Source organism: Octodon degus, unplaced genomic scaffold, assembly GCF_000260255.1.
Source record: "Octodon degus isolate 3935 unplaced genomic scaffold, OctDeg1.0 scaffold00126, whole genome shotgun sequence".
NCBI lineage: Eukaryota > Metazoa > Chordata > Mammalia > Rodentia > Octodontidae > Octodon > Octodon degus.
In genome coordinates this window covers 7,271,338-7,286,703 of record NW_004524702.1, presented here as the reverse complement: position 1 = coordinate 7,286,703, position 15,366 = coordinate 7,271,338, and the positions used below count along the sequence as shown (strand labels likewise).

The 15,366-nt window shown below is 46.8% G+C and overlaps 1 protein-coding gene across 1 annotated transcript; it reads right to left on the bottom strand.

The window, feature by feature from the left end:
* Nucleotides 1-983: 983 nt before the first annotated feature.
* On the bottom strand, nucleotides 984-1,935 carry LOC101590392 (transmembrane epididymal protein 1A-like). The gene has a single exon (XM_004640799.2). It carries the CDS (start codon nucleotides 1,933-1,935, stop codon nucleotides 1,135-1,137), a length of 801 nt encoding a protein of 266 aa, XP_004640856.1. The 3' UTR covers nucleotides 984-1,134.
* Between the last annotated feature and the right edge of the window lie 13,431 nt (nucleotides 1,936-15,366).

The following is a 15,366-nucleotide window of genomic DNA, read 5'->3' as shown; positions in this document are numbered from 1 at the left end:
GGGGAAAACTCCAATGATGGGCTGGGAGATTTTGCGAATCCCAGGGGTCTGAGCTCCTCAGCCTCTCTCTCAGCTCTGAGTTCTCCAATCTTGAGAACCATGGGAGACCTGGGGTAGCGCAGTGGGAGAGCGTTTTCCCAGCATGCTCTAGGCACTAGGCTCAATCCCAGAACTGACTGCACAAACAAAACTTTTAAGGGCTGAGGACGTAGCTCAGGGGTAGAGACCTCGCATAGCATGTGAGGCTCAGGGCTCAATCCCCAGTCAGAAAAAAACAAAGCAAATAAAACACAGGCATCACGGGCACCCAGCCCTCACCCGACTCCCGATTTCATGGCAGCTCCTCTCCAGCTGTCCCCAACTAAGGCAGGCGCCTTTGCTCTGGTTTGTGTGAGTCACTCCCACAAGACGGACTCCTCGCCACAGATTTCACCAAAGGAGTTGAACAGTGAAGCTGATTGTATTTGTAGCTAAACCCAAACCACCACAAGGTACGTTTCTGTAATGCTTGCTCCTCACAGCCACCTAGGGAGTCCTGCCCTGGCCGCTTTTCTCCTTGGACTTGAGCCCTGGCTAAGCTGACTGCCCCACCCGCCTCCACCAACCTCCTCTTTCTCTTACTTGCTTCGTTCACTTTAGCTTTCTTCAAAAGAAAAAAAGCCACAGAAGTTTCCTGCTGTACTTAGTGCCAAAGGAATATAAAGAAATGAAGAGAATCTCTCATCATTACGCACAAAGGGCCCTCCCTCTTCCACACCCGGTGCACCACTTGGGCTGCAGGCACTGAGGCCCACAGAGCCCCTGCAGCAGAGCCCACCCTGTCCGAGTCCCACCACTTCCTCCTTCGCCTCCCCCTGCTTCTTCCTTTCACTCTCTCCTCTTGGATCCCAAAAGCTGTCCGCGAAAAGCGCTCCTGCCTGTTCTCCCTCCAGAGACCTAGGAGCCCTGCGCATAATGAACTAGGCAAGGAGACAGCAGAGCGATGCGTAGAAGGCTTCCTTGGAGCCGCAAGGTTTATTTGAGAACACCAGACAGAAAGCCGCTCTCTGGACCCCGGAGCGTTTCCAAGCCATCTGCGCAGCAGGCGCCGCTGAAGCGCGTTACAAAAGACAACGCACAAAGCAGTTTCTGTACCTAGACACCTCCGTTCTGCAGCTCCTCCTCCTCCTCCTGGAGCCTCTGTAGTTCCTCGTTGCTGGATTCGGTGGGGCACATCTTGTACCTGGGGCCCAGGGATCCCACCCCGGAGGAGCAGTGACGAAGCCAGAGGCTGCAGAGCCCGTAGACGGCGGCCAGCAGCAGGGCCATCAAGCCCAGGTGCCAGCAGAAGAAGGTGGTGAGGAAGGCCATGTCCTCGGTGCTGTCTCCCCGCCAGTGCTGTCCGGAGGGCGGAGTGTACAGCACCACACACAGCTGCAGCAGCCAGCTGCTGAGCACCAGCCCCATCCAGGTCTTGAGCACCCAGAGTGTGGGCTGGCTGGGGACCCAGACCTCGATGCTGAGCACCAGGGCTACCAGGAAGGTGGGCAGCATGAACAGCTGGTGCACGCGGACCTCCACGCTGCCCCTGTTCTCAATGTGCGTGGCCATGAGCAGCACCACCATGTAGAAGGCCAGGGCCTCGGCTGCCTGCTCCAGCCTCTCGTTCTGCCGCGCCAGATGCCTCTGGCTGACGATGTCCACCACCCCACTGAGCATAAAGAAGGAGTACATGGTGATGTGCTGCCAGCTCTCCTTGAACAGAAACGGCCGCTGCGGGGCCTCCCAATCCACCAGCCTCGTCCTGTTCACCCCCGGGGGGTAGAAGAGCTCACCCAAGATGCCGGTGAATGTGAGGGCCACCTTCACCACTCCTTCCACTGTTGTCCAGTGCCACCGATTGTGTCCTCGCTTCTCCCTTGGGGGTAGAGGTAGCTTAGGTCCCTCTGTCCCCATAGCAGGGTCAGGGACAGTAGCACAGAACAGTACAGCAAGAGGAAGGTCCCAGTCAGCAAGTGTCCCGCAAGGTCTGACCTGGCTGGGGAGTGTCTGGCCCAGCAGATGAGCAGCACCACACCTGCCTGTGTCCCCAAGCCGCTGAGCTGCAGAGACTGTCCTAGCACACACATCCTATCTCTCTCCTCCCACACAGAGGCAGGAGCCTCTGCCTGCCCCTTCCTGGGCGTGGGCTCCTTAGAGTACCACAGCTAGTGCTGCTCATGAGCCTGGGTTAGGGTTTCTCTCAGGCGCTTCCACACTGTGGGGACAGCATGAAAAGGGCTGTGGCAGAGAGGGACAGCCAACCAGCACTCCCGGATGGACTGTCAGTGCACAGCATAGTACTATGGTTCTCTCATTTCAATTTCTCAACAGCTCTCTAAAGCATCATTACCCAGAAAGCTCTAAGACTCAGGAGGCTGGTAGGACAAGTGAGTGGCAGTGCAGCTTGGTGCTGGCCCCACAGAGCCAAGGTGCAAACCAGGGTTTACTCATTTTGAAAGTCCAGAGTTTTTAGGTGGACACGGTGGTACAGGTCTGCGATCCCTGCACTCCAGAAGCTGAGACAGGAGGAGCACACTGAGTTAGAGGTCAGCCTGGGTTACATAATAAGTTCGAGGACAGCCTGAACTATGTGTTGAGACCCTTTTTCAGAAACAAGGCTGGCAAGATAGCTCAGTGGACTAAAGTGCCTGCTTAGGCAAGTTTAGGCAAGCACAAGGACTGTGATTCGATCCCCTGCACCGCATGCCAACCCCGCCCCCACGGCAGGCTGAGCCAGCCAGAGTCCCAGCATAGTGCCGCATGCCTGTAATCCCAGCTCTGGGGAGGCTGAAAGCAGGAGGACTGCCACGAGTCCAAGCTCCATAGTGAGACCCTGCAAGAACCAAATACATAAAAAAAAAAAAAAAGGAAAAGAAAAAAGAAAGAATTATACAAATTCGGAGTTTGCAGCAAAATGATTGAATTTCATCTCCCACTAACGGGAGGCAACTGACTTTGTCTTTTGAGGCTTACTTTCCTGTCCTAGAGATCAAACCTATAATTATTTTATAGGTTTGTTGTAAAATTTAAATAGGATAATGTATGCTAAGTGTTTGAAGTATAGTAAACACTGAATAAATGGTAATGAGTGTTAATAATTTTACTTTTGTTATTACCATCATTCATTGTTATTCAAACCCCGAAGGTGTTTGAATATTTCTCTGAATGATATCAAGACAGTCATCACCAAGACAAAAAAGAAAAATAATTGAATCTTAAATCTCATTAATGTAATTGGAATATAATGTTTATTTATTTATTAAAATTAGAGTTACGTCATGTGCTCAAGGCACACCTCCCCCACACGTGCGCAAGCAGTGCCCCACCCCGACAGGGCTAGAATATCGGCCAATTCCAACCAGCTCTGTGCTTCCCTTCCCCTTGACACTGGGGGGCAGAGGCAAGGAATGACCGACCAGCTTTATCCTGAACAAGGACAACGCACAGGGATGGAAGGACGAAAAGAGACCTCGTGCCTGGCTGTATGGAGTCCAACAGAACATCCGAGCCTACACCCCACAGCTGACGTCCGCCGAGACCAGCGGGGTGGTCACATTTCCCCTCTACGAGTGGAAGCGCGGACTTGTCTGGGCTCGGACGGTGTCCACAGTCTGAGGTGAACAGACAGAGGGGCTGTGGTGCAGGAGGGGGATCTCAAAAAGCCATAGTTCCTGCCTGGCAAGTACAAGGTCCGAAGTTTGATCCCCAATATTGCAAAAAGCCCAAAACAGAACAAAACCTCACAGCCCTAAAGCTAGGCAGGGAAAAGCGTGACTGACCCGATCCAGAACTGCGGAGCGTGACAATAAATCACTCATTCGAAAACAAAGGAATGTTTTCATTGACTCAGTCTTTTTTAAATTTTTCTATATAAAAATATTTTATCTTTCCTTCACTTGATTTTTAAGGGCTTGAAGTTGGTTGCCCTCTTTTTTCTCTTTTAGTTTTTCTTTCTTTTCCTTTTTCCCCTTTCAACATTTTTCTCTTCCTTCTCATCTTTCTTCTACTATATTTTGTTCTATTTATCTTTTTCTTCTTCTTTTTTTTTCCTTTTTGGTGACTGTTCTTGAACTCTATTAATCTTCTTTTACTCCACAATAGGACCCCCATCCCACTTTTCTCCCTTCCTACTCATATCTCACTGAGTAATGTCTCAAATTTTGCCTTTTCATTCTGTGGCTCCCTCTTCCCTCTACCTTTATTAGTATAGCTACTAACTTTATGAATCTCTACACAGCTAGGTAACTGCACTAGGACTGTTGAACACTGCTCTATTGTTAATATGGATAAAGTTATTCATTTTTAGTAGATATTTATTATAGATCAACACTTGGTTTGTCCCAATGTTCATACTATAGGTTTTTTGTTTTTTGGGGTTTTTTTGAGTGGAATACTACAGTTTTTTAATCCCTTTTCAATGGTTTAGGGTGGTATAAATATTTATCCTCAGGATTTGTCACTATTCAGTTTCTCATTGTTGCTGATTCATTACCATAGCCAAGTCACATCACGGTTGCTACTAATTGATTTTCTTGGGATACCAATACCTAGATTGCCTTGTCATCAACAATCCATTCCTAGAAAACTGGATACTGGGACAAATATGCTGCAATCTCCCACCCTAAATAAATGCAAGTCACTGAATCCGGGAATAACGGCAAAGGTCTCTTGTTAGCCGTGCCCGGAGGACACCACTGAAAAATAGACATTAACTAAAGAGGTCTCCATACAGGCAAAGAAAACTTGCCATTACAATTTACCCACAAGTCTCAAAACAAAGACAAACAACAACAACAACAGCAGCAACAAAAATAGAAACACAAGAAGATAAGCCAATAAAATGTCTCCAAAAACTTCCAACTCACTCAAAGCTCATCTGTGAGGCATTGAAGGGGATAAGACCCAAAGCCACATGCCTGAATTATTTGAAATATCAGGAGAGATAACAAGACAGAGCAATAAGGCATCTGACAAGCTCACCAGAGATATATAAGTAAACACATATTAAGCCAAATAAAATAATCAGAAAGTCTACAGAGACATTAATAAAAGACTAGTAGAGGGCCAGTGAGATAGCTCAGCGGCTTAGGCACTTGCCTCATATGCACAAGGTCCTGAGTTCAATCTCAGGTACAAAAACAAAAAACAAAAAACAAAAAACAAAAAACAAAAAAAAAAACCACCTAGTAGAGCTAAACAGAATGATGCACGAGATGCACGATCAGCATAGAAAAGAATCAGAGTCCGGGGCCAGGAAGATAGCTCAGTAGAATAAGTGCTTGCCTGGCAAGTGCAGGGTCCTGAGTTCAATCTCTGGTACCACAAAAAAAAAAAAAAAAAAAAAAAAGATTACAGTCCATAAGAAAGCTCCAAACAGAAAACTCAGGAGAATTTTCTAGGCCCTGTACTAAAACTACATTAAAAAAAAAAAAGTCAGAGAAAAGAAACAAAATCACTAATAAAGGAAACCCCTTTAGAATTACAGCAGATTTTTCAACACAAAATTTAAAGACCAGGCGACCTTGGAATGAACAGTTTCTTTTTGGGGGGCGGGGTGGTGAGATACTGGGGGTCAAACTCGGGACCTTGTCAGGTAGGTGCCTAAACTGCTGAGCTATCTCCCCAGCCCCTGGAATAAAATCTTTCAAGCCCTAAAAAAACAAAAACAAAACAGTTTCCAACCCAGCCTGATATATGCTGTAAAACTGTCATCCAAAATTGATGGAGAAAAAAAGATGCTTTCATGATAAAGAGCACCTAAAGAAATTCATGATCACCAAACCAGCGCTCCAAAAAAATTCTCAAGGATGCCCTAGAAAGAAACTGCAAAACTAACCAACCATGACAAACGGTCTAACAGAATGATCACACCCAGTAGGGTGAGCAGTTAGGCAGAAGGAAAGCAAATCATTGGAAAATGAAGCAATATAGAATGAAGTCAATATCTGTCAGTAATAACTCTCAATGTTAATGGTCTCAATTTTCCAATCAAAACACACACACTGGCATAATGGATCAATAAGCAAAATCCAACATTATGCAGTATACAAAAACAAAACAAAACAAAAACAAAAAAAGCCTTCACAGACAAAAAGCAAAGGATGGAAGATAGTATTCCATGCAATGGTGATTGTTTGAAGATGTCTCTAACTCTTTCTGGAAAGTACCTAGAAGGGGAATAGCTGTGTTGAATAGGTTTCTAGTTTTAGGGGTTTGTTTGTTTGTTTGTTTGTTTGGTGGAACCGGGGATTGAACTCAGGCCCTTGCGCTTGCCAGGGAAGCGCTTATTCCACTGAGCCATCTCCCCGGCCCTAGTTTTAGTTTTTAAGGAATCTTCTCACCAACTTCCACAGTACTTGTACTGGTTTCCATTCCCACCAGCAACCTACAAGTGTTCCTTTCCCCACAGCCTCGCCAGCATTTGGTATTGTTTGCTTTCTTGATTCCAGCCATTCTTTCTCAATAAGATGAAATCTTAGCGTTGCTTTAGTTTGTACTTCTCTACCGGCCAGACATGTTGAGTGTTTCCTCATGTACTAACTGGCCATTTGTTTCTCTTCTTCAGAGAAGTACCTATGCATTTCAGGTGCCCCCCTTTTCTGATTAGGCCTTTTATTTTGAGGTGATCTAAGTTTATCTTACTTCTTTATATGTTCTAGATCCACAATGGTGAAACTTTCAGAGACTGTGTGCACAAACTGCAACCTCAAACCCACTAATTTATCACCAAGCGCCAACACTGCAATCACACCTGATGAAAACAACCGGATTGCTCCGGTCTGAACCACAGGGAGGCTCCGCGTGCGCAGTGCAGCGCGCACGCCACACCTGCTCCATGGCTGCTCTGGATTCAGTCCACTGTCCGAGTAGCTGGAAAGAAGCTCCTCTTCTGTAGGTTGTCTCTTCACGCTGTTGTTCGTTTTCTTTGTTGTGCGAAGCTTTTTAATTTCATATGACTCCACTTACTGAATCTTGATATTATTCCTGTGCAACTGGGGTTCTGTTCAGAAAGCCCTTGAACAGAATCTTCAAGAGTTTCACCTATTTTCCTTTCCTACAGATTGTCTATGGGTTTTGTTGTTGTTTTTATTTATGTATTTGGTACAGGGTCTCACTACTCAGCTCTGACTCGTAGTGTTTCTCCTGCTTTCAGCCTCCCCGGTGCTGGGATTACAGGTGTGTGCCACCACACCTGGACTTGGTCGCCAGCTTAGCCTGCCCTCGGGGCGGGGTCAGCGTGGCATGCGGGACCGGGGATCGAACCCTGGTCCCTACACTTGCCACAGCAGGTGCTTAGTCTACTGAGCATCTTACCAGCCCTTCTGTTTTGATATTTAGATTTTGATCAATTTTGATTTTAGTTTAGAACATAGTGAGAGATAGATCAAGGCTCAGTCTGCATATGAATAGCCAATTTCCCCTGCAGCCTTTGTTAAATAAGCTATCTTTCCTTCAGTGTATGTTTTTTGACCGCTTTGTCAAAGATCAAATAATTTGAGTGAGGCTGCATGTGCTGGTGCACACCTGTAATTCCAGTGCTCAGGAGGCTGAGGCAGGAGGACTGCTGTGAATTCAAGGCCAGCTTGCACTACAAGGTGGTTTAAGGCCAGCCTGGACTGTACAGTGGAACCCTGTCTCAAAAAGACAAGAAAAATAAAAATCGAATGCATTTGGTTTTGTTTCTGCATCTGCTGTTCTGACTCATTGATCTTTATGTCTGTCCCTGTGCAGGACCATGCCGTTTTGTACCAGGAATTGAACTCACAACCTTGCACTTGCCAGGCAGGTGCTGCACTGCTGAGCTATATCCCCACCCCTCACTTTGTATCATAGTGGCTTTGCAACATAACTTCACGTCTGGGATTAGGGTACCTCCTGCTTTTCTCTTTCTAACCAGAAGTGCTAGTTTAGGTCTCTTCTTCTTCCATACGAACTTAGCATTGCTTTCTCCACTTCTGTGAGGAAAGCTGTTGGTATTTTGATTGAGACTTCATTAAATCTATATATCAGTTTTGGAAGCATGGCATTTTGACAGCATTTGTTCTGCCTATCCAGGAACAAGGATGTCTTAACATTTTCCTTTTTTTTAATTTTTAAAAATTATTTATTTATGTACTTAGTACAGGGTTTCACTTTGCAGCTTGGACTCATAGTGATCCCCTCCTGCAGCCTCCCGAGTGCTGGGATTACAGGCATGTGCCACCACACCCAGTTTCAGTGGTGGGCTCAGCATCTGGGGCCAACATGGCAGGTGGTGCATGCCATGGATTGAACTCAGATCCTTGTGCTTTCTAGGCAGGTGCTTAAACCACAGAGCTATCTCCCCAGCCCCTCTTTCCATTTTCTGATGTCCTCTACAATCTCCTTTTTCAGGGCACTATAGTTTTTGTTACAGAGATCTTTCACTTCCTTTGTTAGGTTAACTTCTAAGTTTGTAATTTTTTTATGAGCAGAATATATTTATTTTTATTTATTTATTTATTTATTTTCTTTTTCCCCCGGAACCAGGGATTGAACTCAGATCCTTGCGTTTGCCAGTCAAGCACTTACCCTACTGAGCCATCTCCCCGGCCAGAATATATTTATTGAGGGAAAGAAATCTCCTGTCCAAGAGATGGACAGGAGGGGGGCCCGAGCAGGTTGTTCCCCAGGAAGCTGTCTCTTCCAGGGACTTTTACAGTGTAAAACCATGTGGGGCTAAGGTGGAGAGAATGAGAACTCACTTAGGTGGGCATTAGGTGGGACAAAACTATGGTCAACCAATGAGATTACAAGCACCATTGCTCATGTAAAATTGATTAAATCTGGGACCAAATGGGGAAGGGCAAAGCGTGAACAATTATGAGCAATGGGCAAAGACATAAGCATAAACATTTGTTACCTAAGCAAGTCCCAATCCAGAATTTATGAAAGAAAAGCAAACTCATACTTCCATCCAATGATCTCAGTGGACACTTCCAAAATGATACAGGGAGAAAAACTGATTTCGGGTGGGTGACCTCCAAACGATACAGGGAACCTCCAGGTGACATAGGGAAAAACCATCTCCCGGCCTGACCTGCCCGAGTGCGTGTTCTCTAAAACCTTAGAATGAATTTTAGGAACAAATGGAGGTTATGAGCAGAATATACTTATTGAGGGAAATAAAGCTCCTGTCCAAGAGAGGGACAGGAGGGGGCCCGAGAAGGTAGTTCCCCTGTAATTTTTCTTGAAGCTATTGCAAATGATATTATTTTCTTAGTTTTTTTTCTCTGTGGGTTCTGTTATTAGTAGACAGAAATTTTATTGATTTTTATGTATTGATTTTTGTATCCTGCTACCTTGCTGAATTTGTTCATTAGTTCAGGGGTATTCTGGTGGAATTTAGAGGGTCTGCTACGGAAAGGATCATGGCTTCAGAATTTCTCTTTGTATATGTGGGATGAAGATAGGAAAGACTCTGTAGAACAGGAAAACTTGATGATGTGAGAGAGAAGACATTACTTGAAGCATCTTGTGTGGGTAGGAGGTGGCTTCAGTTTGGCTCGCAGGCAGTTATTCTATAATCAAATGAGGTAATAGAGATTTCTGGCATAGCTGTGCTTAGGTGGACGGTGCAGTTGGTGGTGACGACTAGGACTTGGCCGGCTTTCATTTCTTCAGTAAAGTATTACTCAAGATTACCGGTGATGATGATAGCGAAGGAGCTGGAGATTCAAGGGGAAAGTGGTTGAGAAACAGTCATCCAGGACCACAAGGAAGATGAAAAACTTAGGAAGTTTAGCATGTACCCTGGCTACATGCAAAGTGTGCTTGAAATTCATGGTCACGAGTTTAGAAGGAAAACACTCAGGAATTTCATATATTTTCTCCAGCCAATTTAGATGCATGAAGATGAAATCATGGGGGGGGGTTGGACTTAACCTGGGTTGTGCTTTCATCAAGAGATTACCATGAAGTGGAAAGATCAAAGTAATTGAGATTAAGATACACAGAGTAGGGCTGGGGAGATAGCTCCATGGCACAAGTGCGTGCTGGCACACACACAAAAAAAAAATACATAGAGGAAGCTGATGATGGTCTGAGGAACTGAAATTTGGAAAGGAGGGAAGAAGGAACATGCAGAGATTAAGTATTAGAGAAAGTGGAAGAATGAGTGGGATTTATGTCCTTATGGAACCGAAGCGTTGCTGGACTTTGGGTAATGGAAGGAGCTAGAAAGAAGGAATAGGAGAGGAGAAGCCAGGGGCCACTGCAGAAGTTGTTGGCTTTCCTACTTGGCAGATGGGAATTTGCACAATGATCACAGATGGGGTGGTGCAGAGAGGACTCCAGGGTGTGGGGTGCTTGCCAGCTCACCGCTCAGCACCACGAGGACACGTGGACGCGCGAGCGTGTGTGGTTGTTTGAACAAGAAGATAAACTGGCTTGATTTCCTTATCACTACAGTCAAACTATAAAATACTTCCGATCTGCCTAATGCACAGGTCCCTTATAGAAAAACGATGGTCACGCTTTGGCGAGAAGGCTAACATTCTAGATTTCAGTTGATTCTCCATGGAAAGGTGCCCAGAAAATTGTTGGGAATGTGGGTCTGCAATACAGGGCTCGCGCCGGAGGTCTGAGAACTATTCAGTGAAAAGTTGAAGCGATGTGAGTGGACATGGCTCTCTGGAGAGAATGCGTACAGCAAGGAGGAGAGAGGCAAAGCCAGAACTCCTGGGAGAAGCCGCATGCACAGAGCAGAAAGCCAGGAGAGCCGAGCGTAGGGGCAGGGGCCGGGGCAGGGAGACAGCAAGGGGAAGGAGCACTCCTCGGTGGGGTGGTGGCGCCCCAGGCAGAATGCAGCAGGGGCCAGCTGGGCCAGAAGCCTTAGCCAGCAGCCAGCCGGGCCTGAGGAGCCATTTGTTTATTGTAAATTTTTATAGCAGTGTGTGTTTGCAGTGCATAGCAATTGCATTCATCATGGGGCGCTGGTACTTGTGCATAACATACCTGAATTCTTTTTACAACCAAGGGGTCGCTTCCCCCCCCCAACAATTTAGTTTAGTAAGTAAACAATTAACAACAAAACCAATAAGGAAGCCTGCAGGCTCTCAGGTGTGGCCTCTCTGTTGTTACCACTTGCTCTTAATTCATTTTAGCCACTTTGGCCTCTTCACCTTCTCAGGCATTCTAAGCCTGCTCCTGCCTCTGAGCCTTTGTGTGAAACCTGTAAGGCACTCCCTCACCTTCCACTCTTGGCTCTAAGGTCACGTTCCAGGCAAGGCCTTCCCGGACCACCCACCACTTCTCTGGCTGTACTCTCCTCCCCCAATAGTCTCCTGCATTTTTTAAAAATAGTGTTTCCCAGTGCTTAACCAACCATGTAATTTGTGTGTCTGGTATATTACCCTCACTAAGAGTCACGCTCCCTGAGACTGTGAATTCGGTTTACTTTGTGGATGCATTCCTGGCACCTAGATCAAGGGCCTGGTGTATGGAAGACAAGAATAACCATTACTACAAGAATGAATAAAGGGGCTGGGGAGATAGTTCTAAGTACCTGCCTGGCAAGCGAAAGTGATACAGGGAAGTGAAACTCCCAACCTGGCCTGGATGAGTTCGTGTTCTCTAAAACCGAAGAATGAACTGTAGGAACAAACAGAGGTTGAGGGTAAAAGTTTATTGGAAAGGAAACCTTCTGTTGGAGAGGGACAGAAGGGGGACCTGAGCAGTTCACCCAGGAAGCTGTCTCTTTTAGGTTATTTTTATAGGGCAAAAGCATGCTGGGCTAAGGTAGAGACAAAGGGGTCCCACTTAGGCAGATACAGCGTGGGACAAAACTATGGTCAACCAATGGGATTACAAGTACCATGGCTCAGGTAAAATTGATTAGGCCCAGGACGAAATGGGGTAGCGAGTCACGTAGCAAGCCGGCATGAATGTAAAACGGGACCTTATCTGGTGGCCTTCAGTCGATTCTTTCTGACTAATGAGCAATCCTGGATGCCAACTTTAGGGAGGTCAGCGTTTGTTTGGTATTTAGGTCTGGCTCACACCAGGAGCATCTCCCCAGTAAGCTGTCTTGTCTTTGTCATCTCCTTCGAGGGCCTGACCCTGTCTAACTACCTACAATTTTTTGCCTGCAACAAAAGGACCTGAGTTCGATCCCCAGGACTGCATGCCGTGCAAGCCCCAGAACCCCCAAGTGCACTGTGCCAGCCCCAAAACCAGGTGTCGTGGTGCACACCTGTAATCCCAGTGCTGGGGAGGGTGAGACAGGAGGATCACTACAAGTCTGAACTGTGTAGCAACACCCTGTATCAAATAAATGAATAAAAATTTAAAAAGACTGAATAAAGTGGATGGGTCTTGCACATTGATTGCTGTCCAAATGTTTCAAGCAATGAAATTCAATCAGTTTAATCAATCTAAAAGCCAGGGGCTACTGTACATTAGGGAACTGCGTGTTAAGTAGTGTTTACCAGCCTACATAGCAGGGCCCTTTAGAAATTCACTAAGGAGGCCCAGGGATGTAGCTCAGCAGCCAAGTGCCTGCCTGGCAAGCCCTAGGGTGTGAGTTTAAATCCTGGTACAAGGAAAGAAGGAAGGAAGGAAGGAAGGAAAGAAGGAAGGAAGGAAGGAAGGAAGGAAGGAAGGAAGGAAGGAAGGAAGATCCACTAAGAAGCATATATTTGCTTCTCATAACAATTGCCAACACATTACACATATAAAATATTATCTGTATTGACTCTGTACACACAATCTTGCAAGGTAGCTATTGCTTCTACCATATTTTATAGATGTAGAAACTAGGACAGAGAAACAATAAACAGCTTCCAAAAGATAACAGGGAGAGTTAAGGGCAGAACTGGGATTTAAGTCCCGGCTGGTTGATGTGTACCTTTTTCTCTCTCCCCCGCAGAAAGGATTGAACCCCAGGGCCTTCCTGCTCAGCTACATCCCCAGCTGGTCTTTATTTTTTTATTTTGAGACAGGGTCTCTTAGTCACTAAGTTGCCTCGGTTGACCTTTGTTATGGTTTGTGTCTAGGTGTCCCCCTAAAGCCTCATGCAGTCATGGGGAGGCTTCTGGAGTTTGAGACCCATTATTGTGTGTAGGGATGCAGCACCTGCCCTGGGGCAGGTAATTTGCATTTCATTGTAAAGAGGGAAGAGAAGTTAGCTGCTTGAGCTGCTGCTACTCCTTTTGTGCTCTTTGCTGCCACCAGGAAAGGTTGCTCTCTGCCATGTGCCAGGCTGCCTTGGAGCCAGCTGAGTATGGACTGAAACCTCCAGTAACTGTGAGCTAAACAAACCTTTCCTTCCTTCAATTTGGGTGTCGGGTATTTGTCCCAGCAACGAGAGAAGAGTAACTGAGACAACCTTGAATTTGGGAATCCTCCTGCCACCACTTCCCAAATATGTCCTGTTCTTCAATCTTCCCTATGCTCTGGGTATTTTAAGAATTGGAGAGATAATTTTCTACATTTCAGGCCGAGGGGAGGAGCAGCTGGAATACACAAAGGCAAAGAAGCCCCAGGGCTAGGCACACACCCCAGAGCCCGAGGGGTGCTCGGGAGATTAAGTCGGGAACCGCAGCAGGAAAAGTAGGCGAGAATGCACGCGCGTGGGGCACTGCTGGAATTGCAGGTGGCCAGCTGGGGCTGCACGCAGAACTCTGGGGAAAGATATTCATCCCTCTCTTTTTGGAGACAAAGAGCAACCTTCCCAATGTCACACATGTCCTCACCATTCCATACCCAGGCGAGTAAAGCTCCTCGGCCTGACCACCAGAGGAAGGATCTGGACCACGTCCTTGTCTTCTCCAGTTGGGGGTACAGGCTGCAGGGCTCTGGATCCAGGCCTAGCTGAAGCCCATCTGTGAACCCCCAAGCCGCTGAGGGACAGGTGTGGCTCAGTTTCAGGGCAAGGCCTGGGACACAGGTTCTTTCTGCTCCACAGAGGGATCCAGGTCAGATGGGTCACCTGCTTTAGCAGCCAGCAGGTAGAGCAGAGGGAATGCCGGGCACACGAGGAGGGCGGCGCTCTGCAACCAGACAAGGCTGCAGGCAGCCACAGTCTGGGCCGAGATCCCCGCTGTGCCTCTGCTGCTGTTTTTTTCTTAGGACTTTCTTTTCTCAGTAATTCTGTCAGTTTATGAGCGGAGCATGCCAGAGCTTTACCAGGTGTTCCAGAGGAAAGGGACAAAGCCAGAAACACATACTTGAGGGAATTGCGTTGGTTCTGGGCAGAGCCTGGAGGATGGGTCCTATCCCAGGCAAAGATGTTCAGGGCAACACACAAATTCATTTCTGTCTTTAACAATGCCCTGCAGCAGGGGCCGGGGAGATGGCTCAGTGGAAAAGCGCTTCCCTGGCAAGCGCAAGGGCCTGAGTTCAATCCCCGGTTCCGCAAAAAAAAAAAAAAAAACAAAGGCAACTGCTCACAAGAACCAGAGGCCCCTGGGGAGGTGGCTGATTCCAGGATGAGCAAGGACAGGTAGAACCTAGAACATCCTGCAAAGCCAGGAAATGCTGGCAAATGTGGAGGAGGTGGTGAAAATTGAAAAGCGCTGTTGCACACCCCATGGCATAATGTCTGATTCAGAAAGTTGCGTGTTAAACCTGTGGCAGAGGACGTGAAGAGAAGCAGAGAATCCACATAGCTTTAAATTTTTTCCTAATGGTGGCTTATGAGGTGCAAGGGATAAAAGTGGTAGGCAAGCAGCCCTCGGCTGGGCCATCACCAGCAACACCTGGGAGTAGTGGGCTAGCAAGCCCTTGGCTGGGCCGTCACCAGCAACACCTGGGAGTAGTGGGCTAGGAAGCCCTTGGCTGGGCCGTCACCAGCAACACCTGGGAGTAGTGGGCTAGCAAGCCCTTGGCTGGGCCATCACCAGCAACACCTGGGCAGATACACATGCACGTCTCAGTGTGATGCCCTGCACAGCACCCAGTGTGATTCATAGATAAGCCTGCTGCGAGTATGTACACTGAACCCACTCAAGAGGAAACACCTGCTTCTGGATGGGATATGATCTTAAACACACAGTTACTTACCTAGGGAGTACTCCCCACAGAAATATTTAAGCAAGTTTGCACAATTGATAAATCTAGAAGGGTTAACTTGTCACAAGAAAGCCTGCACTCTTCTAAAAGGCAACACTGTGAAAACCACCTAAATGTCACCAAAGAGTTGGTAGGCAGGGATGGGGTGGGTGGGTACTGCTCTAGATTAAAAGAGGAAATGTGAAAACTAATTGGAATTAATATGAAGTTCTTGATTGAATCCTGGATCCAGTATTTGTGACATCTAATACAATTTGTTTTTTGGGGTTTTGTTGTTGTTGTTGTTGTTGTTGTTTATTTGTTTTTTGATACAGG

Excerpts from the sequence above, each read along its gene's own strand:
- LOC101590392 (XM_004640799.2), bottom strand. The coding sequence starts at position 1,935 with ATGGGGACAGAGGGACCTAAGCTACCTCTACCCCCAAGGGAGAAGCGA.